We start from the raw sequence: 27,017 nt of genomic DNA, 5'->3' as shown, positions 1-27,017 counted from the left end.
CTTTTCCAAGTCTCTCGTTTGACCTAACGAGAAACACCCACAGGTGTGGAGGGGCAACCCACCCCTTCAATTGCATGAGCACCATGAGATTCTGAGTGATCTTTCTCCACTTTCCTGTTTTCTAAATCCTCTGTAATGTGATACATTGCTTTTGTTGTTGATCTGAATTTAGCAGGCCATGGGAAGTGTGGCCTGTTGATTCTGTAATCAGAGATCAAATAATTAGATGCAGTTTTTGAAGGGAAACCATGATTTAATCATTAAAGAGGTAGGTTAAACTGAGACATTTCGAAATTGTGCTATCCAAGGCCAATTCTGGGTGAAACTGTGAGGTTGACTTTGAATTCTTCCTCTTTTGTAGCTTCCTCCAGGGCTGCAGGTAACGACTATGACATTTTACTGTGTCTTAAGAGGCTTTCTTCTCCAGCCGTTCAGTTTGCACCCCAGAAATGACCCATTCACACTAAGGTTAAATGTCCTTAGGTATATCTATGTGTTATCTGGGATTCGAGCCTTAATCTAAATTCATAAATGAACTCCTAAGGTGGAATTCCAGGCCTCATTCAAGTGGGGAGTGTTTCCCAGGATAGCTGTGTTTGAAATGCTTGTTCCCCGGTGCTGTAAAGAAATAGAACTTGAACATTAATTTATTTAGTAAGGCCATTTTTACTTCCTGCTGAAAGGGTACACTCGCCAGCAGTTTTGCCAGGAGAGTACACCCAACAAAGGAGACAGGGTCATTTATAACCTGACACGTCCTCCCTACTGCTGTGTCCGGTTTCCATTGGCTGGAATGGGACCTCACATTCTGTATTTGTCTCGATTGGCTAGCAACTTAGAACTTTTTTAAAGAGGCAAAGATAGAGGAGAACAAAGGAAGTAACTTATGGAATGCTGAGAAAGGTAAGAACACTTTTAAATAAGGAAGAGGAATACGCTATGACCTAATGCTTGCTTGGACGAGTATAAGCATGCCAGGGCAAATATTTAGGCGAAATTGTGGGAGCTAAGAACATAAAGTACACTGATTTGTTTATTATGGCTAGCAGATATTTAAGAATGTTTGCAAGGGTCTTTGAATAAATTTTGCTTCTAAGAGAAGTTACTATTTGTTCCTAATTAGACGGGGAGGAAAGTCTTTGAAGAGGAATAGCTACTTTACTTTTTACAGCTGAAAACACCAAGATAGCTTAAAACTACCTGGAGGTAGTCAAACTACCTTGGAAAAAGGTGAGTCATAGCTGGCACAGTCAATTATTCTTAGATCAATAATAAGAACTGTCAGAAAAGGTAAAATGTAAAATTATAATTTACAATAAAAGAAGTTGAAAAGCCTTAGAACAATATGGATCTGGGCCCCTTCCACACTCCCTAATCTGGGAGTTACTATGTGGGTTTGATTGACTATTATTTATTTATTTTTAGAGACACAGTCTCATTATGTTGCCCAGGCTGGTCTCAAACTATGGACTCTGAGCGATCCTCCTGCCTCAGCCTCCCAAACTGTTGGGATCACAGACGTGAGCCACCGGGCACCGCCTGCCTATCTGCGGTTTAAACAATAAAAGCGGCGGGAAGCGGTGGTTCAGGCCTGTAACCCCAACACTTTGGGAGGCTGGAGGATCGCTTGAATCCAGGAGTTCGAGACCAGCCTGGGCAACAAGGCGAGACCCTGTCTCTACAAAAAGTACAACAATTAGACGGCTGTGGTTGCTGGCGCCAGTAATCCCAGCTACTCGGGAGGCTGAGGCGGGAGAATCACTAGATCCCAGGAGGCGGAGGTTGCAGTGGGCCGCGATCGCGCCACTGCACTCCAGCCTGGGTGACAGAGCAAGGCTGCGTCTCGAAAAACAAAAAACTCCCAAACCGTCAACAGAAGATATGGTGATCTGGGAAACTTGAAGTGGGATCAGGGAGGGCTGTGAGATCGCAGGCGCCGCCCCGCAGCGAGGCGCCTGTTGAGAGCTCCCGCAGGCCTTCGCAAGCCGGAGCCCTCAGCGGACGACGTTCAGGGACTAGCGGGCGAGGCGCTCAGACACGGCGGACCCGCCTTCACCAGGCACCAGCACTACGCTGCCGGCGTCGGCCGAGATCCCTCTGGGCAGTTCCGCCTCAGGCTTCGGTCTGCGCAGCCGCAGGAAGCCGTGCCGTTTTTCCGCCCATCGCCACGATAGCGGCTGCATGGCGGGCGCGGAGTTGCGGGCGGCGCTCGAGCAGCGGCTCGGTGCCCTGGCCATCCATACTGAGGTCGTGGAGCACCCCGAGGTGAGGCCCCTAGAAGCGACCGCCGAGACAGGCCCAGCGGGGTGGGCTGTGCTGCACGTCCGTCGGGCGAGGCCGCTGAGATCAGGTGTCCCAGGGTCAATGTACCGTGAGAACGTCGCTCCTGGAATATTTCCCCGGTCTCAAAATACGAAAGTGACCCTGCAGGGACAGCAGAGAACTTCCATCTTGGGACCATGAGGTTACTGCACGGAAATCTTTACTCTTGGGAGTGATTTGCTTACATTCCGTGTTGAGAACCAGCACAACATACGGAGGACTGTGCATCTTAAATGGGTCTGGGATGCTGGGTCAGTTTGTCCACTTTTTGTGTAGATAAAATAAGCAAGTGGTTAATAGTGTGTTCAGTAGGTACGACGTATCAGGCACCATACGTAGAGCAGGACACTGAGGTTCACAGTGATATTTTTCCACTGTGGTCAGGGTTGATCACAAAGCATGCAGCATGGCAGAAACCACCACCACCCGTAAAGTGCTTACCAAAATTGACATGCCTGTATTTTCATAAATTGTAACATTTGTTGTGTTTTGATGGAAAGTCTTACTTGCATTTATTTATTTATTTATTTATTTTATTAATTTATTTATTTATTTATTTGAGACAGAGTCTTTTTCTGTGGCCCAGGCTGGAGTGCAGTGGTGCGATCTCGGCTCAATGCAACCTCTGCCTCCTGGGTTCAAGCGATTCTCCTGCCTTAGCCTCCCGAATATCTGGGACGACGAATATGTGGGACTACAAGCGCCCGCCACCACGCCTGGCTCATTTTTGCGTTTTTAGTAGAGACGGGATTTCGCCATGTTGGCCTGGCTGGTCTCGAACTCCTGACCTCCAGGTGATTCTCCCACCTGGGCTTCCCAAAGTGCTAGGATTACAGGCGTGACCCATCGCGCCCGACCACTTGCAAATATTTCACAGAGCCAATGTGTAACTTGAGTGGTGCAAGGACATGAAGTTTACCCAAGGCTTAACAGTTGATAATGGCTAAATATGGTGATCTTCAAAGAGTAGAGAAATATAGTTAGTATTCCTCACCTTCACAAATACAACATCAAAACCGTAATCATTTTCTGTGACCTCCCTCCCTCCCATATAGTCCTATATTCTCCCCCTTCTTTATGTGTGCGTATGCCAGCTTTTCTGATGTTCTGTTAGTCTGGGTTCTTATTGCCTCCCCACTCACCTTCTTTGTGGTTACATATTTGTAGAATGGAGGTTGTCACATGGTCTGGACGTAACGGAATGCTAAAGAATAGGAGTCTAGAACTGCTGTAAACTTTCAGTAACCAAAAGCTTAAATTTAGAAATAAAAAGCTGCTGAGGAGTGAGATCTTGGCAAGTACATTGGAATACAAAACTGGCCGAAGAAACTGCCTGAGGTCCTGAGATGAGGAAATGAGATGGCATGGGCTTGTAAGTAATTATTTGGTAAAGGGGTGAAGATGGGTCTTTAACAGTGAAATTCAGGGCGATAAGCACTCCCCAACCTTGCTGTTTTCACCCAGCAGGCAAAATAGGTATAAACGTGTGCATATGTAAACATGCATATTACTTTAAAACTTATTGATATTTTATAGCTATTTACAGTTGAAGAAATGATGCCTCATATCCAACATCTGAAAGGAGCACATAGTAAGAACTTATTTCTTAAAGACAAAAAGAAAAAGAATTATTGGCTGGTGACTGTTCTTCATGATAGACAAATTAATTTAAATGAGCTTGCCAAGCAGTTAGGTGTTGGGAGTGGAAATCTGCGATTTGCTGATGAAACAGCCATGCTAGAAAAACTAAAAGTTGGTCAAGGCTGTGCCACACCCTTGGCACTTTTCTGCGATGGTGGAGATGTGAAGTTTGTTCTGGATTCTGCTTTTCTTGAAGGTGGACATGAAAAGGTGTACTTTCATCCAATGACCAATGCTGCAACCATGGGATTGAGCCCTGAAGACTTTCTCACATTTGTGAAGATGACAGGACATGATCCCATAATACTAAATTTTGATAAAAACAACTAATTGGGCCAATGTTTAGAATAAATTTCTTTCTGAAAGCTGTTTTTCTTATTTGTAATTTATAAAAAGCATTGAAAGTGTAAGAATATTTGGTATCCTTAGTTTGGTGACTATCTAAACCACTTTAGGAGGAATATAGTATTTCATCTTGAAAGAGCTGTTTTTTTTTGAGACGGAGTTTTGCTTTTGTCGCCCAGGCTGGAGTGCAGTGGTGTGATCTTGGCTCCCTGCAACCTCCGCCTCCTGGGTTCAAGCGATTCTCCTGCCCCAGCCTCTGAAGTAGTTGGGATTACAGGCACACACCACCACTCCCAGCTAACTTTGTAATTTTAGTAGAGATGGGGTTTCACCATGTTGGCCAGGCTGGTTTCAAACTCCTGACCTCAGGTATCCACCCACCTCGGCCTCCCAAAGTGCTGGGATTACAGGCGTGAGCCACTGTGACTGGCCCTATAAAATAGCTCTTTTTAAAAAGATGTATGGAGGTACTTTTAGTCAGCTCAGAGATTCAGTTTTCCATCTCCCATGACAACTACTTATTATAGGAATGCCTCCAACAATTAAAAATACTTCAAAGATTAACCAGCTTACATCTTTAGGGTGCTTATTGTACTTGAAAAAAGCAAGTTGCAAAACAGTATGTATAAAATTATGATAGTGTACATAATACAAGGAAAAAATCAAAAGGAATATAGGAATGTATTGTTAAGGCCAGGTGCAGTGGCTCTCACCTGTAATCTCTGCTTTTGGAGGCTGAGGCAGTAGGATCAGTTGAGGCCAGGAGTTCCAGACCAGGCTGGGCAACAAAGTGAGAGAACCCCCTTTCTACAAAAAATTGAAAAATAAGCCAAGTATGGTGGTTCACACGTGTAGTCTTAGTATACTGGGAGGCTGGATCACTTGAGTCCAGGAATTCAAGGCTACAATGAGCTATGATCACAGCACTGCACTGCAGCCTGGGTGACAGAGTGAGACTTTGTCTTTAAAAAAAAAAAAGTGTTGATAGTGGCTATTTTTGGGAAATGGAGATTAAAGAATAAGAACTCCCTAGCAAGATAATTAAAACAAACATTGAGGCAAAGGTAAACACTTTCCATTACTGGGGTTTGTTTATAAACCAGTGATTTTTTTTTTTCCCAGTGAAAAATAAGCTAATTAACTTTCTATGAAAATGTATCTTTACAAAATTTTAATCCAGAAAAACAGCTAGGGGGGAATATGTTATGTCATAATCATTGTACTATTAAATTTACAGGCTGGGTACAGTGGTTCACGCCTGTTAATACTAGCACTTTGGGAGGCCGAGGTGGGTGGATCACCTGAGGTCAGGAGTTCGAGACCAGCCTGACCAACATGGCAAAACCCCGTCTCTACTTAAAATACAAAAATTAGCTGGGCATGGTGGTGTGTGCCTGTAGTCCCAGCTACTCGGGAGGCTGAGGCAGGAGAATCACTTGAACCCAGGAGGCAGAGGGTGCAGTGAGCCGAGAATGCGCCACTGCACTCCAACCTGGGTGACAGAGTGAGATCTTTTTCTTTCTTTTTTCTTTAAAAGAAAAAAAAAAGAGAGAAAAGTTATATTTATAGGCTGGCTTGATGGTAGTGAGTTATCTCAACTGATTGTTCAGTCAGTTACAGATGGAACTCCTTGTTCCACTCTTTCCTCCCTTTCCACGACTACACTTGACTAATCTTAACAAAATATTACATTAAAAAATGTAGTAATGGAATATACATTACGTTATTAAAAAGGATTTGAGGCCAGGTGTGGTGGCTTATGCCTGTAATCCTAGCACTTTGGGAGGCCAAGGGTAGGGGCAGATTGCTTGAGCCCAGGAGACTGGTTTGGGCAACATGGTGAAACCATGTCTCTACAAAACACATAAAAATAGCTGCGCACGATGGCATGCACCTGTAGTCCCGGCTACTTGGGAGGCTGAAGTGGGAGGATTACCAGGAAGTCCAGGCTGCAGTGAGAAGTAATCCTGCCAGTACACTCCAGCCAGGGTGACAGGGTGAGACCCTGTCCCCCACCCCCCAAAAAAGGATTTGTTTAGTCTTTGTTCAGAGATTAGAAATGTGAACATACAATTAGCCAGGCGTGGTGGCGCATCCCTGTGATCCCAGCTACTTGGGAGGCTAAGACAGGAGAACTGAAAGAAATGTGAACATACTTTCAGAAAGAAATGTGAACATACTCGTCCAAGTTTCTTCCGTCCTCCAGGCTATACTGAAGTTTTACTCATCCCCTTTCAGTTTTTTTTTTTTTTTTTTTGTCAGAGTCTCGCTGTGTTGCCAGGCTGGAGTGCAATGGCACGATCTCAGCTCACTGCAACCTCCGCCTCCCAGGTTCAAGCGATTCTCCTGCCTCAGCCTCCTGAGTAGCTGGGACTACAGGCATGCACCACCACACCCAGCTAATTTTTGTATTTTTAGTAGAGACAGGGTTTCAACATGTTGTCCAGGATAGTCTCGATCTCTTGAACGCGTGAACCGCCTGCCTCGGCCTCCCAAAGTGCTGGGGTTACAGGCGTGAGCCACCATGCCCGGCCTACTCATCCCCTTTCAGTTATGGCATCTGAGAGTATAAAATTGCAGGAAAATCTGGAGTCATCTGTGATATAAAAGCTAGTTCAAAAACAGAAAAGTTGACATTTTTTAAACGTCACTTAAATGTAAACAAAATCCTTCATTAGTGGAGTGAGGATCTGATATAGCCTATTCCTCTTCTTGTGGTCATGAAAATTCTAGTATTTCCTTCTAGTACAACCAAATGGGACTGTCTTTTGTTTCTGTTTTTTTCTGAAATGGGATATTCTTAAAGAACCACATTTTCCTAAGTTTGATCATTCAAAAAGTAGTTTCCATCTGGTAGAAATATTGTACTTAGTTTGTACCAAGTTGTGTTACTAAAAGGCAAAATAAAAGTAATGACTTTATTCTAAGGTTCCTTAGATTTTACATACTCGGTATTCTATCTCTAACACAAAGTAGCCGTTTTAGGTTGCTTTGCATATGAAATGAAGGTACTAATGAATACACAGAAATTAAGTACCTTAGGTATCTGGTCTAATTGCCCTCCCCACCTTATAGTGAAAACAGGCCCAGAAAAACTGACTAGCCCAAGGATGAGGCCAGTTCCTTTGTCTCCCAAAGTCTAAGTGAAAATGAGAGATTCATTTGTGCAATCTATTAGATTACATTTAAACCTATTTTGGGACTGATAAAATTGACAGATGCTCTTTCTCTCCAAACCCCTAATACTTATCACAAAATGATATGACAGAATCAACTAAACAAGGTCATGGGTTATGTCTGGCAATAGTTCTCTAGGGAAAATGGAAAGAAATAAAATAACACTTGGCTAAAATGATATCATTTTTAAATGATTACTAACCAGTTGTTACAAAAATCACCTCTTGGTTTTATTTCTTTTTATATTAGTTTGATATGTGAATGTTAGTCCAACTTAATTTTTGAAGGAGAAACAAAATGAAAAATGTTTTTTAAAAAACAAACAGTGGTATCTCTTGTCATGAGTTGGATGCCTGTGACTGACATCAGGTATTGCCAAGTAAGAAACATTTTGCCATTCAACTCTAAATCCCTTATTAGCATTAGTTTTAAAGGAAATGTTACAGCTTTTATATTATTTGATTTGGTATTTAATAACAGGTATAACTACAATGGTAGACACTGAAAAAGAAAACCCTTAATAGAAAAGAAAAAGACAATTTAAAATCAGATTTTGTTGAAGGGTGTTATAAGTGCAACTTTATCCATATGCATTCCTTTTAAGGCATTTTCATTGTCCAAATATCTCAACATGTACATCAAGGTTTATATTATAAAATGGGCTCCTTTTGTATTCATTCAAGACTTAAAGAAAAAATACATCTCAGGACTAAGTGTAGCTGAAAAGAAAAACACAAAAATTCACCACTCACAAAAAGTAACTTAAAATACAAAAGTCATTTAGTATACATTATTACTCCCCATTGTAATTCCAGATTTGGTACAGTATCTTTTTCATTTCCTGACATAAACCATTAAGACAGCACAGGCTGTAGTACTTCATTGTGAGGTGGCTACAACTCTAATATGCACAGTGATTTTAAAATAGGCTTTTTGCATGCCTTGCATGAAAGGTGCTACATACAAACCTGTTTTGTGAACTCTTTGGTAACCACCAATTTAAAAATTTGGATGAAAGCATTTCCACATGGACAGATCTGAAGCACATTATTGGAGCTCTGAGCCAAAGCTATTACCCTGCATACTGATTCTTCAGTTTCCTTGAGGGGTTAGGTGTTGATTTAGAATAGAGCCAGATAATTTAAAGCATGTCAGGCCCCGGTTAGGAAAATGAAAATGGCTCCGATTCGTTTCCAGTTGGCTTTATTATTGTTTAGCAGAAGTTGTTTAGGGGAGAAGAGTGGCTTCCTACAAAGTTTGCTTCTCAAGGTATACTGGAGAAAGTAAAATATTCATGTGGTTACTATTGTCTAGTCGTTTCTTGAAATGGTATGAAAAAAGTGTGATGAATATAATTGAGATTATTCATATTTTTGTAGTCTCAATGTGTTCCCTTGGTTGTCTCTTTAATTGTCCCTTCTCAGGGTCAGCCTACTCAGATTCAGTACTTTACACGTTGTTTTCAGCATTTTCTGCTTGAAGCACTAATGCACTTAACCCAGCATGTTCTGTATTTTAGGATATTAGTGTTCTGGAGAGGTCAAGCTGTAATGTCATTCGCCCTCATTGGGCTACCTCACCACTCATTAAATTTCAGCTTTTCAGTAATTGTTCTGGGATGTGTTCTAGTTGTGCAAATTAGATGCTAGCTAATATAAATCTAAGTTACCCACTAACTGTATTTAGCCATAACATAATTTCTATGTTTACTTTTATCCACCTAAAAATGAATGTACATTTTTTGACATGCAATTGTCTCTAGACTGCTCTGATACCTATTACCAGTGTGCTACTTGAATCCAGGGAGTTATGACAGAGAGAGAGATGTTTCAAAGTCTACGGAAAAGGTTTTAGATATTTCTGTTGTGCATTATTTTTGTATGTTAGTAGGAATCCTTTGTATTTCCATTTACATAGCACCTTTCATCCAAGATTTTCAAAATGATTTACTGTTAACAGCATTTGGTGGTAAAACCTAAGTTACCGGTGGCATTGAAGTACGTAAGTAAGCTCAAGTTCTCTAAGTTCCATTTCAATTTAAACATGCTCTCTTTTTTATTGATGGTCTTTTGGAAATTAGACTGTGAACACAACATTGCTACTGGCCTACGAAAGAGAGAGAGAAAGAGGGAGAGAGAAAGAGAGAGAGAGAGAGACTTTTCTTATGGTTACTGGGTTAGTGATGAAACCCACAACTCATAAACCACACACTATGGAATATGGAATTATTCCAAAAAGTTCTTCAGAGCTGGTAATGAAAGCCTAAGAAGTACACTGTTAAAATTTTAAAAAGTCAGTATGTTTCTCATTTTAGACCTTGAAGATTACTCTGATATTGATGTTAAATAATGAATTTGCATTAATGAGTATCAATGCATTTTTTGATTTCATAAGAAAATAAAACTGTGATATAAAATTGGAACTACTAAAAAAATTGATGTTTCCCTGGGTTAACTAAATCTATTTTTTTGTGCTTCTTCCAAATGTTTAAAGGTAACAAATGCATACAAATATTTCAAAAGTACCAATAACAGGTATCAACTTTAATGTAATATCATAAAGGAGAAAAAAATCATTAATAAATGATAGCCTTAATTATAAATGAGTTTCTGGCAAAATGCAGATCATAGTAACTTATTTACATTATTTTTGCCATAAGAAAACTTCTTAAGCAACAGTCAGCTCTCAAGTTAAAAAAATGCACACGCATACATAACCCAATACCAAAGAAAAGAAATGAGTTAAAGCACAACAGCTTTATCTTGGGAATGCCATTTGCTGAAAAACCATCTTACTAAAAAAAAGTTTCAGAAAAACACTCTTTACCATGGGTTAACTTATGAATGCTTAGTGTTGCTTAATGGGAAATATGGAAAGATTAATCTCACTATAAATTTTTTATAACTCCTATTTCATTATGGATTTTTCAGATTTATCTTATAAACTGAATTTCTTTTGCATCAAAATAATTGGCTTTAAGAAAAAAAAAGTATCAACACATGCAGTCTGCTAACCAAATAAGGCTCTGACATGCCAAAACAATTTTCTCTGTATCTTGCTATATAGTACATTCCACAAAATACTACAGCATTTAATTTAGGTTTACACAACTAAATATAAATGGCTAGATTTTGGCTAACACTTAGCAGAAGCATTAAGCAAACATGGATAAATTCATAAAACAAATGATGAAAAAAGCAGATTGTTCTTGGAGTACTTCTTTAAACACTTAACCTTAAAACACCTGGTCCTTAGTGAGAGAACGTCCTTTATTCAGTAGATCTTAACAGTACAAGGTATAGTAAGTCCTAAAACCTTTAAAAAATTTTGGCAGTTGAATCCAGTAGTGCTCCTTGATTCAAGGAATGAAGGTTTGTATTTCTTGCCTGCTCTATTCACGAAGGACTGTTAAAAGTCTCCTTAAAGATTTTTAAAAATGATTCCTATAGTTGCTAGGTGTCTTGTTACTTCAGAAATAAAGGCTTCATACTGAGAAACTGAAGGACACTTTTCTCTCTGTATTTAGTTGGAAGGTAGAAAGAAGAAAGAAAATATAAGAAAAGCTTAAAGATAAGAGAGACACAAAATACAGAGCAGCCACTATAAGAACAGCATGCACCAGGTATTTCTATAAGAATGAGAATGACAGACAATCAGAGATAATTTTTGAGTGGCTCATCATAGAATAGGCATTTAGTCATTAACTTTCAAGAAAACTGTGGGGAAGTTGTATTCCTACCACAAAAGGCTTCAAACTAAAAAAGTAATTCCTAGAACATAATTCACTAGTAAAATTAAATTTAAAGTGAGAAAAAAACTTAAAAAAAAATACTTGTTCCTTGCGCTGACAGGTAAAAACCTATGGCAGCCAACTAATCTTGCTTCACTAGTAAGTAGAACAGAAAGTCAATGAATTAAGCAAGCAATATTTACATCTGTTAATGCAATGTGCACTTGTTTCACACTTAATTTGGTTAGTTTGTATAAATGAGACTAATCTCATTTACATTTTAAGCAGGAAACTCACCACTTGGCCCACATGTCATGTAGTGGGTAATAGAATTAGGAGCTTTGTTGCTCCCTAGACCTGCTTTTTGAATTTCTGCTTTCTTGTACTTTGTCCACATCTGCAGGAGAAAAGCATTTCATGTTATTTAGTCAAAGATGAAACAAAATACAATTCAGAAGATAAGAAATACACTCTCACTGAGTAGGGCAAGGAGAAGGAATCTGTAACTGTCTGGGAAAATTATTAATCTCACAGGCATCTCAATACTTAAAGATCGATTTTTATATTTTAAAGCTATAAGTAATATTCCTAGGAAAGCTATAATTTTTTAAAAAACTATAACAATTACATTTCCCCCCCTGTTAGTGCCAGATAGCCTTACTATGTTTATTTACTAAATGGTCACCTACAGTCTTAAACATAATCTTGCATGTAGTAGCAAAACCATCTGGAATGAAGTATTTGTATTATTTACTAAGAAAACCAGGGCTTGATGCATATTTTATAGGCAAATAATGTTCCTCCTTACATTGGTTAAAGCTAAAATTGCTTTGGTCAAAGGGGATGCAGTGCATAAGAATATGTTTATAATTTCTAGAAAACTAGGCCAGGAATACTGAAAGCTATCCAGCTTCATCATTTATAAAATTAGGGTACTGAATCTTCGAATAGTTTTACAAATAATCCTTTTGAAAACTGGAGGTGTCTTAGAGGAAATAAGTGCAACTGCTCAATTGAGTCAGAGTTGTTTCACTTTTACTTTAAATGAAATTCGTTTTTTAAAATTTGGGGCATCTATGTAAGATTTCACTTACAGAAAGTATTTTTTTTTTCTTAAATGTTTGGGACACATTGGTTCCATATGATTTCTAAGGTATTTTCACCACTAAAAATTTGATTCCAAATGCTATGAAAAAACGATAAGAACTAGTGTTGTGGCCAGTCGCAGTGGCTCACGCCTGTAATCCCAGCACTTTGGGAAGCTGGTCAGGAGTTGGAGACTAGCTTGGCCAACATGGTGAAACACCGTCTCTACTAAAAATACAAAAATTTGCTGGGCATGCACAGGAGTGGTGGCATGCTCCTGTAATCCCAGCTGCTTGGGAGGCTGAGGCAGGAGAATTGCCTGAATCCAGGAGGCAGAGGTTTCAGTGAGATGATATCACGCCACTGTACTCCAGCCTAGGCCACAGAGTGAGATTCCATCTCAAACAAACAAACAAAAAGAACTAGTGGTGTTTTGGGGGAATTTTATGACTCCACAGCAGGTGATGATTTCTGAAGTCCAGACTGTATTTTCCAACAGTCCTCAGGACACATGGACGTGATACATATTTCTCTTACATGCACAGTGTATTTTTTTTTTTTGAAAACATGCTGCATATATACATATAGCTTTTTGGGTAGGAAATAGTTCTTTTCTGTAAGTCTAATTTTGTAAAATAATCACATAATTTTAATATAATAGCATGTGATTTTTCAATGAATTTTGAATGAATAAATACATTATTTTAAAGTGTTATAGTCAGAATTATGATATCTAAAAAGTTGAAATAGCTGTGAAATAATCTTTGACTCAGTGTGGAAAAGAAGTAACACTAATTATAACATTTGTGTCATATACTGCCCCCAATTTAATCTCAGCTATGTTTACCATTAAGTTTTATTACTGGCCTATGAAAAAACAAAAGGGAAAATATTAGCACCAAATATATTTGAAATGTCAGGACCAAATATATTTGAAATGACCGGGAGGTAACTGACAATAAAATAGAAGGATGCAAAAAGTATATTAGGTGGTACTAAAATATGACAATCCTCTGATTGTGTTCATTTGATTACTTGTACCAGAACCATTTTTTTTTTTTGTAATAGCTATCGGAAAAAAAGTGTGATTACAAAGGAGACAAATTTCATTAGGAAATATTCTCTACAGATTTTTTCTTTGGTCCAGTTAATAACAGCTTAATACAACAACAACAACAAGTATAACATAATTTCATCCCCACATGGTCACATTTGAAGGCATTCCTTCCAGGTGCCAGGCTGAGTCCTTATCAGTTATAGGCTAAATCCAAATGGCAAAAAACATTCCAGAGAGAATGCCAATGTGTATTTCTCTGGAAGTAAACGGATCAGGGTTATGGGTTTTTTTGTTTTTAGCCATCTAGGAGTTAGAGATTCAAATTTAGCTAATTTGCTTTAAAAGTGCTGTGAACACAAAAATAAAAGTTCTTTGCACTGGAGTCAAAGTTAACAAATATTTTCTTCCTTTTTTTTTTTAAGCTAAAGAGTGTATTTATTCTTAGTTCTAAAATTTGTTCTACTAGAAACATACTTGTTTAAATGGTTACAAGTTCTAATTTTACATTTTAGTGTGATTATTCATTTTAAAAAATTCTGTTTTAAGGATATACATGTATAATTTAATAATAGATTAATTATAGAAGTAACAATTTTTACCACTTTGTAAACTTGCTACCCTTTTTGATTAGAAGTAAAAATACAAATTTCCAACACAATGAGTATAATTTGGTTTATTTCTCTTTGACTCTCTATAAAAAAAGAACTGGAAAAACTATTGTATTAACTGATTTCAAGTATAGAAGCCATCTTGGAGAAAAGACAGTTACTTGAGCTCTTGTATTTATCAGATGATGAAAAGTGCAGAGAAGAAACAATAAATACAAATGTTCCTAGTCACTGTGTAAATCACATTTAAATTTGATGGGGTTTTCTAAGAATAACACTAAGTTTATAAGTATTAACAATCTTTTAAATCTGAAAAATGTTTTATAAATATGGGTATTAGTTAATATTTGTTATATAAAGTGTTGAATTATTAACTATTTCTTTAAAACAGGACAGATGGCCTAATTAAATGACAAAGAAAACAACATCTTTTTACATTTTCCCTACTGATACTGTACATGTGCAATATAAAGTACACATTCTGGAAGAAAAAAAGGAGTGAGAGTCAGAGCAAGTGAGGGGTGGGAAGAGGAGGAAGGGAGCGAGGAAATGAACATTTTTTTCCAGAAGCAACAAAGCAAATATGACTTGGAAATGTCTTCTTGGTAAGAGAGCATGCAACTGTTTTAACATGCTTTTGGATATCAAAGTAACAATCTTATCAGGCAACAAAAAATGTGAAGGAGGAGCATGTATGGTTAAGGTTTTTAAAGGCATGCAGAAAATGGACAAAGTAATTAATATTTCATGCAGGTTTCGGTGTGGTTACACATTCACATTAATATACATGCCATCATGTACAGCTGAACACTGTGCAACAATTTTAAATAAAAAATAAAAACCTAGCCAAATGATATTTTGTTAACAGCAACTTTTCAAATCATATTAGAGAAGCAGTGTATATCAAATAACATCAATATATTATATTGTGTAGTTTTGATCATATACAACCATATTCATACCAAACAGTTTGATTATCCTCAGAAACCAACAATGCAGCTTCTGTGTCATCAGGATAGAGGCATGCAGAAGTGACAAGATTGTTGCTATTTATAGAAAACTGTAGGTTACTGTTACTAGGGTTTTGATGATCAGAAAACTGTTCATTTTCTTTCTGTGCAGGTTTATCCAAAGAGGCAGAAGCCTGGTCAGTTATTCTGATGACTGGCCTAGGAGGTAACCCACTTATGTTACTAACTAATTCTGTATTCAGGGATAAGAATGGCTGAAATGAATGGGCCACAGTAAATGGTCCTATGCTATCTTTTGCCAACATTCCGAATGCATCACTAGGCATCCTAATAGTGGCAAAAGTTTGGTTTAGAAAATGTGACCTTTCTGTTCTTGAGTTTCTAGCCTGGGCATATAGAGGCTCAGGCATGTCTATAGCTAAATCATTTTGGGCACAAGAACCTATAGTATGTGTTGGGCTGTCAAGTATATGAGAGGACCACTGGTGTAAATGGTACTCACTAGATGCTGCAGTGGTGTTGCTGTCAGCAGCAGCTGGTGGTGAATCAACTGATACAGGCAGTCTACTGTCCTTGGTCAAAAAATCATGGATGCTTGTCCTTCGTGTAGTTCCTTCGGCAGTTGAGATCACACTGCTTGCACGAGGTAAAGTTGCATAAGGGTTACTATCTTTTGATTGTCGTGACAGAGAAGATTCTTTTACTAATTTCATCTTTCCTTGAGTGCCTGGTGTAGGTTTTCCCGCAGAACTAATGAAGTAGGTATCTTCAGTTTTTCGAGGACCAGGTCTCAAAAACTCAGGCTTAGTTGTCCGTCTATCATAGAAGTCCCCTGGGGTTTTTCCACTTACTGACCTGGCCAGACCACAGCTAACTGGTTTGTCTTTTCCCAAAAAGTCAGAAGAGACAGACAAACTTTTCATTACTTCATCTAAAAGATTCTCTTGACTTGAGGACTTTATCTGTTTAAAAAAAAATTCAAAGCAGATTAGTGAATATAGTGCCATGTTTTTACTTTCCTGATTTAGCAGACTATGCAATATAAAATTGTGGTACCTCTTAATACTCCTTAACTTACAAAAAAAAAAAAAGGCTCTGAAGTTCAATTACAGAAATTTAACTTGTGGTGTTCATCTAAATTAAGGTCATCATAGATAAAACTAACCTGTATTGAGGTAAGCTTATTGCTTTCTTCCAAAAACTGTTGTAGAGTAACAACTTCACTTCCAGGGGAACCAGTTTTGATCTTGTGATGTCGACTCTCCAGTGTTTCAGATATTTTGTGCTGGAGCACTGGGCTTGATCTGGTCTGTCTTTTCAAGTACTGGATTGGACTGCTACCACTGCTGGACCAAGCCTCATGGTCATGAAGCAGGCTAAATTCTCCACTGCTGTGGCTTTGTGGCCTGCTTTGGTTATTAACTGCACCTGCTTTTGGAGTAAATGGGGTGTTGAGATTTCAATAATAGAATTGAGATTAATACTTCATGAGTAATAACATTTGTTGACTGTGTGCTAATTATATGAACAGCCAAATTTACTTTCAAGCTTTATTTAGAAATGCTTAGTAAACCATGTCAATCAATCTTTTATCAGTCTAACAATTGTCTGCCATAGCCTGCTTCCTTATTTTGTCAAACTGACAACTATTGTAAGCTCCACAAGGGCAAAGACTTGCTTTTACTATCATACTCAGAGCCTAAACAGAGCCTCATACAAAGCATTCAATATATTTTTTGAGTAAATGAATGAATAAATAAGTGAATAATATATTTTTTAAAATTCAGGTTCAAATAGTTATAAAATGCCTTGCAGGCCAGGCGTGGTGGCTCACGCCTGTAATCCCAGCACTTTGGGAGGCCGAAGCAGGCGGATCACGAGGTCAGGAGTTGGAGACCAGCCTGGCCAATATGGAGAAACCCTGTCTCTACTAAAAATACAAAAAATTAGCCAGGCGTGGTGGTGCATGCCTGTAGTCCCAGCTACTCAGGAGGCTGAGGCAGGAGAATTGCTTGATCCTGGGGGGTGGAGGTTGCAGTGAGCAGAGATTGCGCCACTGCACTCTGGCCTGAGACTCCGTCTCAAAAATAAAAATAAATAAAATGCCTCACAATTTAGGATAAGAACACGATTAGACAAAATATATATATATATTTCATCTAATGTGTATTTTTATATATATTATATATAATATATAAATATATATAATATATAAATATATAATATATATTAAATATGTAATATATATTTAATATATATAATATATATAAATATATATATGTGTGTGTGTATTTTTTTTTTTTTGAGATGGGGTCTCACTGTGTCACCCAGGCTGGAATGCAGTGGCACGATCTTGGCTCACTACAACCCCCGCCTCCTGGGTTCAAGTGATTCTCTTGCCTCTGCCTCCCAAGTAGCTGGGATTACAGGCATGCACCACCACGCCTGGCTAATTTTTTGTATTTTTAGTAGAGACAGGGTTTCTCCATATTGGCCAGGCTGGTCTCCAACTCCTGACCTCGTGATCCGCCTGCTTCGGCCTCCCAAAGTGCTGGGATTACAGGCGTGAGCCACGGCACCTGGCTCATTAGGTGAATTTTATATTATTTCAGTATGTTAAGACCAAAAACTGTTCTAAATGCAGAAAATTCTATTTTAATTATTTGCTTATCTAAGAAGTCCTCATTACTACTTGAAGGCTTCTCTGTTCATCCTGCATGAATAACTTTAAACATTTAAAAAAATTTAAATAGCATACACATAAGGAAAGTTAAATAAAGATATGAAGCAATTACTTACAACATTTCAGTAAAAGTATACAATCAAATATGTAGTGCTTTATTCTTTTTTAAATGTCTTGATCATCTTATTGTTCTTGCTGTCCACTGTTGATATGGTGCCTATATAACCTTAAAAGACTCAGTTGACATTAAGCAACTATATAAAATGAAAATTAGCTAGTTCTAGAATTAAACTCCCTCAAATCTATGGTGTTCCTTAAGAGTACTGATTTGTTTTGATCACGAACAAACTGTACATCAAAATAGAAAATGCAACTTTCCATTGTTTCCCAGTCACAGAGAGTAAAGTGGGCCACTTAAGAATTTGGCTCAAGTTACGTAACATTTTACAAAAGTAAGAGTTTCTTAAATTTTCAAATCAGAAAAAAAAATCCTATTTTCAGACTACATTTTTCTACTGGATGTAAAAACATTTTTAATTAAATAATTTATTTCTTTTAAGGCTAGTCAAATGAAGTAGTGGGAGTGGGAAAGGAACAAAGAAATCTGAACAACATGATAAAAATTAAAAAAAGAAACCCACCTCAAAATTAGGTATTTCAGATCACTGTAATAATGTCATAGCATTAATTGATAAAATAAAATTACAACTGAGACAAAATAATTTTATAATCCAAAAAGGAACAAAACAAATGCATTCCTTGTAACCTGACAATTCTGGAGTACAGAGAGTAACTATGATATATTGGTTAAATAATTCAGAGGCTGGATGAGGTGGCTCACTTGAGCTCAGGAGTTCGAGACAAACCTGGGCAACATGTTAGAAACCCTGTCTCTAACAAAAATACAAAAAAACTAGCTGGGCATGGTGGCATGGGTCTCTGTAGTCCCAGTTACGTGGGAGGCTGAGGTGGTAAGATCACTTGAGTCTGGGAGGCAGAAGTTGCGGTGATTTGAGATAGTACCACTGCACTCAGCCTGGGTGACACAGCGAGAACCCGTCTCAAAAAAAAAAAACACACAAAAAAACAAAAAACCTTCCAGGCCGGGCAAAGTGGCTCGCACCTGTAATCCCAGCACTTTGGAAGGCCAAGGCAGGTGGATCACCTGAGGTCAGGAGTTCAAGACCAGCCTGGTTAACATGGTGAAACCCTGTCTCCACTAAAAATACAAAAAATTAGCTGGGTGTGGTGGTCGTTGGCACCTGCAGTTCCAGCTACTTGGGAGGCTGAGATAGGAGAATGGCTTGAACCTGGGAGGTGGAGGTTACAGTGAGCTGAGATCACACCACTGCACTCCAGCCTGGGCGACAGAGTGAGACTCTGTCTCAAAACAAACAAACAACTTCCAGAATCTGAGTAGGCAGTATATCTTTGAGGAAAAAGGTATCAGTCAAGGTTTCCAGACATTTACTTAAATACCTCACCTTGGAATGCACATTTAAAAATTAAGAAAAAAAATCTTGAAATAATTCCTTATATGAGCCAAATGCATTCATATAGTTCTTGTTCAATATATATATACACAAATAGTTGTTTCTCAAATTAAACACAAAATCCTTCCCCTTATTTTTTGGATAAATTAAGCCAAACATATTTCTAAAATATGAGTAATGTGAGTTCAATGTCCATGCGTCATAAGAAAATGAAGGACAATCATTTTCATGTCAAAGACAAAATGTCAGTATAATAAGGACATATAGATAATTTTGAAGTATAAATATTACCATAAGACTTTTATCTGTGAAGATGAAAAACTGAAACTAAATAACTGCTCCTGTTTTTACATTTGTGTACATTGAAATACATTTGTATTACAATGTGAAAAGTATAAAATGTTCCAAACAACTATGTTCCAAACATAGATGATTTGGATTTCATGCTTTACCCCAGAAACTTCATCCCATCTCCCACCTTTAAATACTGGAAATGGATAGAGCGCGTTAATAAATTTAGCTACAGCATACCTTTGACTTCATGTAGTGAAGCATTATTATTGCTATTGCTAGTGGATGTTCTGCCACTATCAAGGCTGGCTGGTCTTGAAGCTAAATGAAAAAACCAGGAGACAGTGTGATAAAACTTCTAGCTGATGATGCTGATGAGCTTTTACATTCTGATTACAGAATGCTTTGAGGAAGCAATCATGCATACTTTCACAAGATGAGCATGCCCAGATTAGAAAGCAAATTTCCAGATAGTTCATTGAGACACTTTAGAATAGGACACTTCTGAAACAATAGTTGAGATTCAAAGAGGAGGATAAAGTGCATATTTAGATTTGAAAATGAGTTCTAGATGGATATGCCAGGAGTGTTTTATTTAAATAGAATGACATATGCCCCCAGATCCCCCAAAATGCTATTGATTGGGTCACCTACAGCAGATCAGACAAGGAACTCTGCACATTGCAGAGATGTCAAGAAGAGGAGGAATACAAGCATCTATACAGTTAATGTCCTGTATTCCTATCTGTAACAAGGGTAACAATTGTATAATTAACACTGCCCTATGCTAACTCTTAAAACCCTGTTTACATTAAAATTCCTTTAACATGTTATCCACTTATTGCCAATAGTTTGGTGAGATATGATTTTCCAGACAGAAATGGAAAATATCTGAAATACTCAACATTGCCCAAAAATTGGTTTCTTTTTGAGTCAGAGTCTCACTCTGTCGCCCAGGCTGGAGTGCAATGACACAATCTCGGCTCACTGCAACCTCCGCCTCCTGGGTTCAAGTGATTCTCCTGCCTCAGCCTCCCAAGTAGCTGGGATTACAGGTGCCTGCCACCACACCCAGCTAACTTTTGTATTTTTAGTAGAGATGGGGTTTCTCCATGTTGGCCAGGCTGGTCTCGAACTCCTGACCTCAGGTGATCTGCATGCCGTGGCCTCCCAAAGTGCTAGTATTACAGGCATGAGCCACTGTCCCTGGCCCAAAAATTGGTTTCTTAAAGTTCATCCTTTAAAACAGATATTTTTAATATTTTAAACTAATATGTATTTTAAATTGGCATTTTAAACCAATGGTAAAAAGCAACTCTTATAACTTTAATCTTATACAAAAATGGTAAGAAAATTACCTTTGAAGACTGTGCAGGCATACTTTATAAATGACCTTGGCTAAAACAGAGAACATTTAGATGAAGCAATTATCTTAAAAGAGGCAGAAGGGAGTATTAGGTTTGAAGAAATGGTAGAGGTAACTATGAGATGCAGGATAGAGAAAACATGCTTGCTGGCAATGCCGCATTCACCTATTAAATGCAAGAGTCCTAGCATTCCCATTCTGTATTTAATGTGTACTCTCTAAATAAAGTTCATTATCTTACCATGAACTCTTGATCCCGTACTAGAATCATCATTAACACCTTGTGGACTTATGTCTTCAAAGGATGTAGTATCTACATAAAATAGCAAAATGGATATAAAGATATTTTTGCAATAAAAAACCATTATAAAATTTTATTTACATAGAATATGGAAATTGTTTTTCAATCATGTATAATACAGATTGACTTAACATATTTCATAGACTCAACTAGAAACTGGAACTAGGAATAAGAAAAATGACAACTCTCATTAGAGTTGACTTGCTTAGGGAAAACACCAAAAGCAATGAAACAATCTCCCCTCTGACCCTGCAAAGCAAAACAAGAGCCTGGGTTGTTCTAGGTAGTTCTGTTGGAAGTTGTAGTGCTTTTAGTTTTTAGAAAACTAGCATTGCCTTCTTTTATCACTCTTTACCTGGTTTACTTCTCGTTTTCTTGTTAATTCATTAGCTGTTTATTATGAAAGGAGGCCTGGAAAAGATTTTAGTTATTTGTATAACGTTTTATATTTTTAAAATGACTTGAAAGTTCCTCCAAATCCAATACAGATCATGTTTTGATAATTATTTCAGGTTGCTGCCTTTTAAAAAGTACACAGGGAAAAGTCACATTAAAATTCTTGTTGCCAACAATTACACCACAGTGCAAATAGCAGACGGCCTATACCTTTATTATTAACCAACTGCTTGGATCTGAAGCCTGCAGAAGAGTTGACAGTTGAAAAGTTGATGGCTGTAGTAGAGAAGGCCATAGCTCCCAATTCTTTTCTCCTTTTACCCGTTGAAATATCATCAGGAACCTCCAAATTCTCAGTACTACCTGTCCACTGTCCTGCTAGGACCATGGACTGCACCAGGTCATTCATGGCTGGGATGCAAATGAAAGCAAATGAATCAGCATGGTTAATGTATTTGTTCTTATTTCTATTTTGTAGTACAAATACTGTGGTTTTTGTCTATGAATTAATGCAAATGGACATAAAAAATTATAACCACATGGTCATTTAAATTATGACATGCATTCAGCTGAATGAAATGAGTAGGCCAAAGGCTGATAAATTTCAATAAATACTTTTATCCCACCTCCACCCCCTTTAAAAGACAGAGAAAGGAATTTTACTAAGTACGACTGCCATGCTATTGTGCAGCGATGTGCTAAAACTTTAATTAGCAGCCTTCACAATGTGGTTTTGTGGTGACAAAAATGGAATGAATAAAGGTAAGATGGAGAGCAGTTCTTATATAGCATCATTATTGAAAATGAAAGTCCTTGGTCAGAGCAGGTTACTGAAGAAATTATTCATTTTATGACTCAATAAGTATACCATTCAATAAAAACCTGAAAGAGATGATATCTAAAGTGACAGACACTTAATGTGATTATGTAACTACCCATGCCACATAAAAAAAGAAAATCCAGAATATTATTATTTAAAGAATGACAAGCATTTTCAAGGGTTTTTGGCCACTTTATTTATTTAATTAATCTGGTTCATTAAAGGAAATTAATTTCTAATGCTAAACGTTTTGTTATATTCTTAAGTAAACTTCTTTGGGAAAAAATCTCTATGGCATATAAAATAAAGGGGTTTTTTTCTGCCAATTTTTAGAAAGCACTGGAAATTTACGAGTAAGTTACATGTATGACTAGAAATATGCACGTATATGTATCAGTGGACATATACATAATGCAAATTCAGTGCCACTTGAAAAAAAAAATTCTTCTAGCTCCTTATATTAGAGGAAGACTGACCTCTGCAAAATAAGGAAATTGGCACAGTCCAGAGAAAGGTTAGTGAAAAATTAGTAATGAAAGCCAGTGTAGTCAGTTGAAAGAAGCTGAACTGTCATAAAGTCTTACACATGGAACGACGGTAGCAGGCCTTCATTTTGTCTTTATCCTTCGGTCTGTTCCTCAAAAAGGGCAGTCTTTTCAGTGCAACCACTTTAATGTCAGAGCATGAGGAAAAACAGAAACAGGGAAATGAAAGAAAAAAGGGAGAAGAACAGATGGGAGTTAAATGTTGAAATTAAGGACAGAAATGAATGTTTGAGTTTTAGCTATGTATGCTATATTAAGGCTATTATTCTCATGCTGCTGAGTGATAATGAAATATGAAATATGTACTTTGATATTTTAAAATACTTGGAAAAGCACTGAAGACAATGATGAGGAACATATACTTTTTTTTTTTTTTTTTTTTTTGAGACGGAGTTTCGCTCTTGTTGCCCAGGCTGGAGTGCAATGGCACGATCTCGGCTCACTGCAACCTCCGGCTGCGATTCTCCTGCCTCAGCCTCCCCAGTAGCTGGAATTACAGGCATGTGCCAACATGCTTGGCTAATTTTGTATTTTTAGTAGAGACAGGGTTTCTCCACGTTGGTCAGGCTGGTCTCGAACTCCCAACCTCAGGTGATCCACCCACCTCGGCCTCCCAAAGTGCTGGGATTACAGGCATGAGCCACCACGCCCGGCCTGAGGAACATATACTTTTAAAGCTTGGATTGGTTACAGTCCTATAAAAACAGGAACTGATTAGAATTATTTATGCAGGGATCAACTTTCCTAGTTAAGTTGTAAAGGTAAACCTTTAAAATGAAGGCTACTGGTGGTTCACAGAGTCTACATGATGAAAATGTACAAGGTTTTTGAAGTCTCTATTTTAACTATTTTAACTTTTTAAACATAAGTTAAAATATTTATTTTGGAAAACAAAAATAACTTAGGAAAATGCACATTCCACCACAGTATTTTATTAATATAAAGCAACAAAAATTAGGGTGCCCAGGGGATGTTTAAAACAGTCTTAAAAACTTTAAGATTTCGAGGCATGGTAGCTTCTGCCTGTAATCCCAGCATTTTGGGAGGCCAAGGCAGGAGGATCGCTTGAGCCCAGGAGTTCAAGACCAGCCTGGGCAACAGAGCGAGAACCCATCTCTACAAAAAATTAGCCATGTGTGGTGAGCACCTGCAGTCCTAGCTGTTCTGGAGGGTGAGGCAGGAGGATCGCTTGAGCCCAGGAGTTCAAGGCTATAGTGAGCTATGATCACGCCACTGCACTCCAGCCTGGGTGACAGAAGGAGACCCTCTCTCAAAAACAACAAAACAAAACAAAACTCAAAAAAACCTTTCATTAGTTTATTACACTTCAATAAAGAAAATAAATTCCTTCTTGGTTTAAACTGGATTCTGGTGCATTATTTAGCAGCACCACTGAAATAAAAATTCTTTTGACCAGAGTATTTCTAAAGATTAAATAAACAATCACATTAAGTTCATTTTACAAAAGATTGGTTGGGGGAAAGGGGAAAAAAAAGAGTATTTTGATAGTAGTAATAAGCATTAGCAATAAGCTCCGATAAACCTAAAAAATAAGGAGGTACCCCAAAGCAAGCAAAAATGAGAGAAAAGTATAACATTTTAAGATATTTTGAAGAGCTTTTTGAAGGAATTTGATTTTGTGAATAAAAGTTAGGATTATCACTAAAATATAGGAGTCATTAGAACAAAAATAAAAACGTTCATTAGAGTCACTAACCATTCTTAAGCTACATTTTAGTAAGATTTAACTATAAAAATTATTGTATCTTTTTAGAAATGTAATTTAGGAATTAGGAAAAACAATTTGCATAAAGACCTAAAAACATATTATACACTATTTAATAACTACATTCTTTCTCAGTGTTTGCTGTCATCGTGTAAATAATCACAGCTCTTTTGACAAACTAACAAGTATCATTCATTAGAGAGAGTGCAATGGACATATAGCTCTTTAACTTGTTTGATTGCTATTAGGAGCAGTCATGATTCATTTAAGTTTTTAGTTTGACCTATTTCTTTTCAAGCTTAGTAAACACAGCTGTTTTCAATGATTAAAAAGAAATGAACTGAAAGCAATATAAAAATGGACACTTAGATAAAACAAAGCTGAGTGGTTGCAGCATGCACATGTTGTCTTGTTTACTTTTCTTTTTCTGTTTTTAATTTTTTTTCCAAGGACTGCTTTACTGACAGATACTCTTCCAAAATGGACAGGATAAAAGGAGTTTTATATTTGTCAGGAAGAAATGATTCTTCTTATAGCAATGAGTTTGTATATATACAATGTTCATTTCCCAAAACATACTGAAATTAAGGGAACATTAGTATTTGTTGGGTTTGGGGTTTATTTTAAAAATTCTAAAACTGAACAACTGTAGGAAAGGAGAATATCACTTCCTTCTGATTCTTATTCTGGATGTTTCAGCAGAGAATATGAAATGATGACAGATTTATACCTAAACAGACAAAATGACTTCAAAAAAGACTTTTGTGCCTCTCTTGTGTATGCTTATATCTGAATTGACATTTTTTTCCTTTAAAGCCAGGCACAGTGGTTCATGCCTGTAATCCCAGCACTTTGGGAGACCAAGGCAGGAGAATAGCTTGAGGCCAGGAGTTTGAGACCAGTCTGGGCATAATAAGTGAGACCCTGTCTCTAAAAAACAATTAAATAAAATAACAATTGTCAGTGCAGTGCTGTTTTCCTGTAGTCCCAGCTATTTGGGAGGATGATGCTGAAGCAGGAGGATCCCTTGAGTCCAGAAGTTCAAGACTGTGGTGAGCTATCATTACACCACTGCGCTCCAGCTTGGGCAACAGAGTAAGACTCCATCTCTTAAAAAAAAAAAAAAAATCTTCCTTTAAAAAAAAAAATTAAGTATACCTATTACCATTTGTTTCTTTTTTGTTTTTTTTGAGATGGAGTCTCGCTCCTGTCGTGCAGGCTGGAATGCAGTGGCGTGATCTCGGCTCACTGCAAGCTCTGCCTCCTGGGTTCATGCCATTCTCCTGCCTCAGCCTCCTGAGTAGCTGGGACTACAGGCACCTGCCACCACGCCCAGCTAATTTTTTGTATTTTTAGTAGAGACAGGGTATCACCATGTTGGCCAGGATGGTCTCAATCTCTTGACCTTGTGATCTGCCTGCCTCAACCTCCCAAAGTGCTGGAATTACAAGTGTGAGCCACCGCACCCAGCCCCATTTCTTATTTGGTAAGATGTCAGATATTTTATATCCAAAGATAACAGATAAAATTAAGTTATCTGCCATCTTTTAAAGAAAACTTGATGACCTGTCTAAAACAGTAACTACTTGGAGGATTTGTATAGATTTACTTGGTGGACAAAACCAGACAGCAAAAGACCCAGGGTAACAATAATTTTATGTGGGGATATAGAATTATAAAACTGCTTGAGACACACACACACACACGTACATATACATATACGTGTGTATATGTACATATATATAACTGTGTGTGTATATATAAGTGTGTATGACTTTTTACGTTGCTTACCTATGGATTCTAGTTTTTAGGCTGCTATACTTGCATTCTGAAATATATCCCATAATTTTATTTAATTTTTTTGAGACAAAGTCTCGCCCTGTCACCTAGGCTGGAGTGCAGTGGTGCAATATTGGCTTACTGCAATCTTCACCTTCCAGGTTCAAGCGATTCTCCTGCCTCAGCCTCCTGAGTAGCTGGTGCATGCCACCACACTGGGCTAATTTTGGATTTTTAGTAGACACGAGGTTTCACCATGTTGGCCAGACTGGTCCTAAACTCATGACCTCAAGTGATCTGCCCGCCTCAGCCTCCCAAAGTGCTGGGATTACAGGCATGAGCCACCGCGCCTGGCCTATAGCCCATAATTAATGCCTAATATCCTATACCCTAAAATACTATGTTTTCAGAGATAATTCACCTAAGCCAAAACACTGTGAATAGTTTTTTGAGTGCTTTGAGAGTTGCCCATTTGGAGAGTCTACCCCTGGGAGAAGCAGCAGCTGCATTTACCTGCTATTTCAAAAGAATAGAATGTGTCTGTGTGTGTGTTCAATTAGTGACATTAGTGATAGTGTGAGAGGATTCAAAGTATCCTGTTCACATATTTTGTAAGAACTTTGATAGTAGTCAACTTCTTAGACATCTTTAAAAAAATTTTCTGATTTTCTTGAAATATA

General features: G+C 37.8%; 2 protein-coding genes across 13 annotated transcripts in view; one reads left to right on the top strand and one right to left on the bottom strand.

The window, feature by feature from the left end:
• The first annotated feature begins 1,866 nt into the window (after positions 1-1,866).
• LOC101140969 (putative prolyl-tRNA synthetase associated domain-containing protein 1) lies at positions 1,867-4,328 on the top strand. Of its 4 annotated transcripts, none has more exons than XM_063696174.1 (3): positions 1,882-2,265; positions 3,586-3,694; positions 3,859-4,328. In XM_063696174.1, exons 2-3 carry the CDS (start codon positions 3,677-3,679, stop codon positions 4,291-4,293), a joined length of 453 nt encoding a protein of 150 aa, XP_063552244.1. In that variant the 5' UTR covers positions 1,882-2,265; positions 3,586-3,676; the 3' UTR covers positions 4,294-4,328. The 4 variants fall into 4 exon arrangements, 3 of the variants coding, with proteins under 3 accessions (XP_004029310.2, XP_063552244.1, XP_063552243.1); XM_063696173.1 differs by having other exon boundaries at positions 3,490-3,694; XR_010130123.1 differs by having other exon boundaries at positions 1,867-3,694; positions 4,160-4,328.
• A 3,604-nt stretch (positions 4,329-7,932) lies between these two features.
• The window catches only part of CCDC88A (coiled-coil domain containing 88A), a 131,837-nt gene continuing 112,752 nt past the window's right edge, over positions 7,933-27,017 (bottom strand). For 2 of the 9 annotated variants that reach the window (XM_019021045.4, XM_019021047.4), the window contains exons 26-33: positions 22,872-22,955; positions 21,678-21,878; positions 21,012-21,083; positions 19,645-19,725; positions 16,103-16,368; positions 15,440-15,899; positions 11,513-11,612; positions 7,933-11,001 (exon numbers count right to left, since the gene is read on the bottom strand). In XM_019021045.4, coding sequence (XP_018876590.2) covers positions 11,548-11,612; positions 15,440-15,899; positions 16,103-16,368; positions 19,645-19,725; positions 21,012-21,083; positions 21,678-21,878; positions 22,872-22,955 — 1,229 coding nt within the window. In that variant the 3' untranslated portion in view covers positions 7,933-11,001; positions 11,513-11,547. Of the gene's footprint in view, positions 11,002-11,512; positions 11,613-14,016; positions 15,900-16,102; positions 16,369-19,644; positions 19,726-21,011; positions 21,084-21,677; positions 21,879-22,871; positions 22,956-27,017 lie in introns of those variants that run through there. The other 7 variants (XM_019021049.4, XM_063696172.1, XM_019021040.4 and 4 more) reach the window with 5 other exon arrangements.

The sequence above is a fragment of the Gorilla gorilla genome, chromosome 12 (assembly GCF_029281585.2).
Source record: "Gorilla gorilla gorilla isolate KB3781 chromosome 12, NHGRI_mGorGor1-v2.1_pri, whole genome shotgun sequence".
Taxonomy (NCBI): Eukaryota; Metazoa; Chordata; class Mammalia; order Primates; family Hominidae; genus Gorilla; species Gorilla gorilla.
The sequence above is the reverse complement of the archived record's forward strand: the minus strand, read 5'-3'. Positions and strand labels throughout refer to the sequence as shown.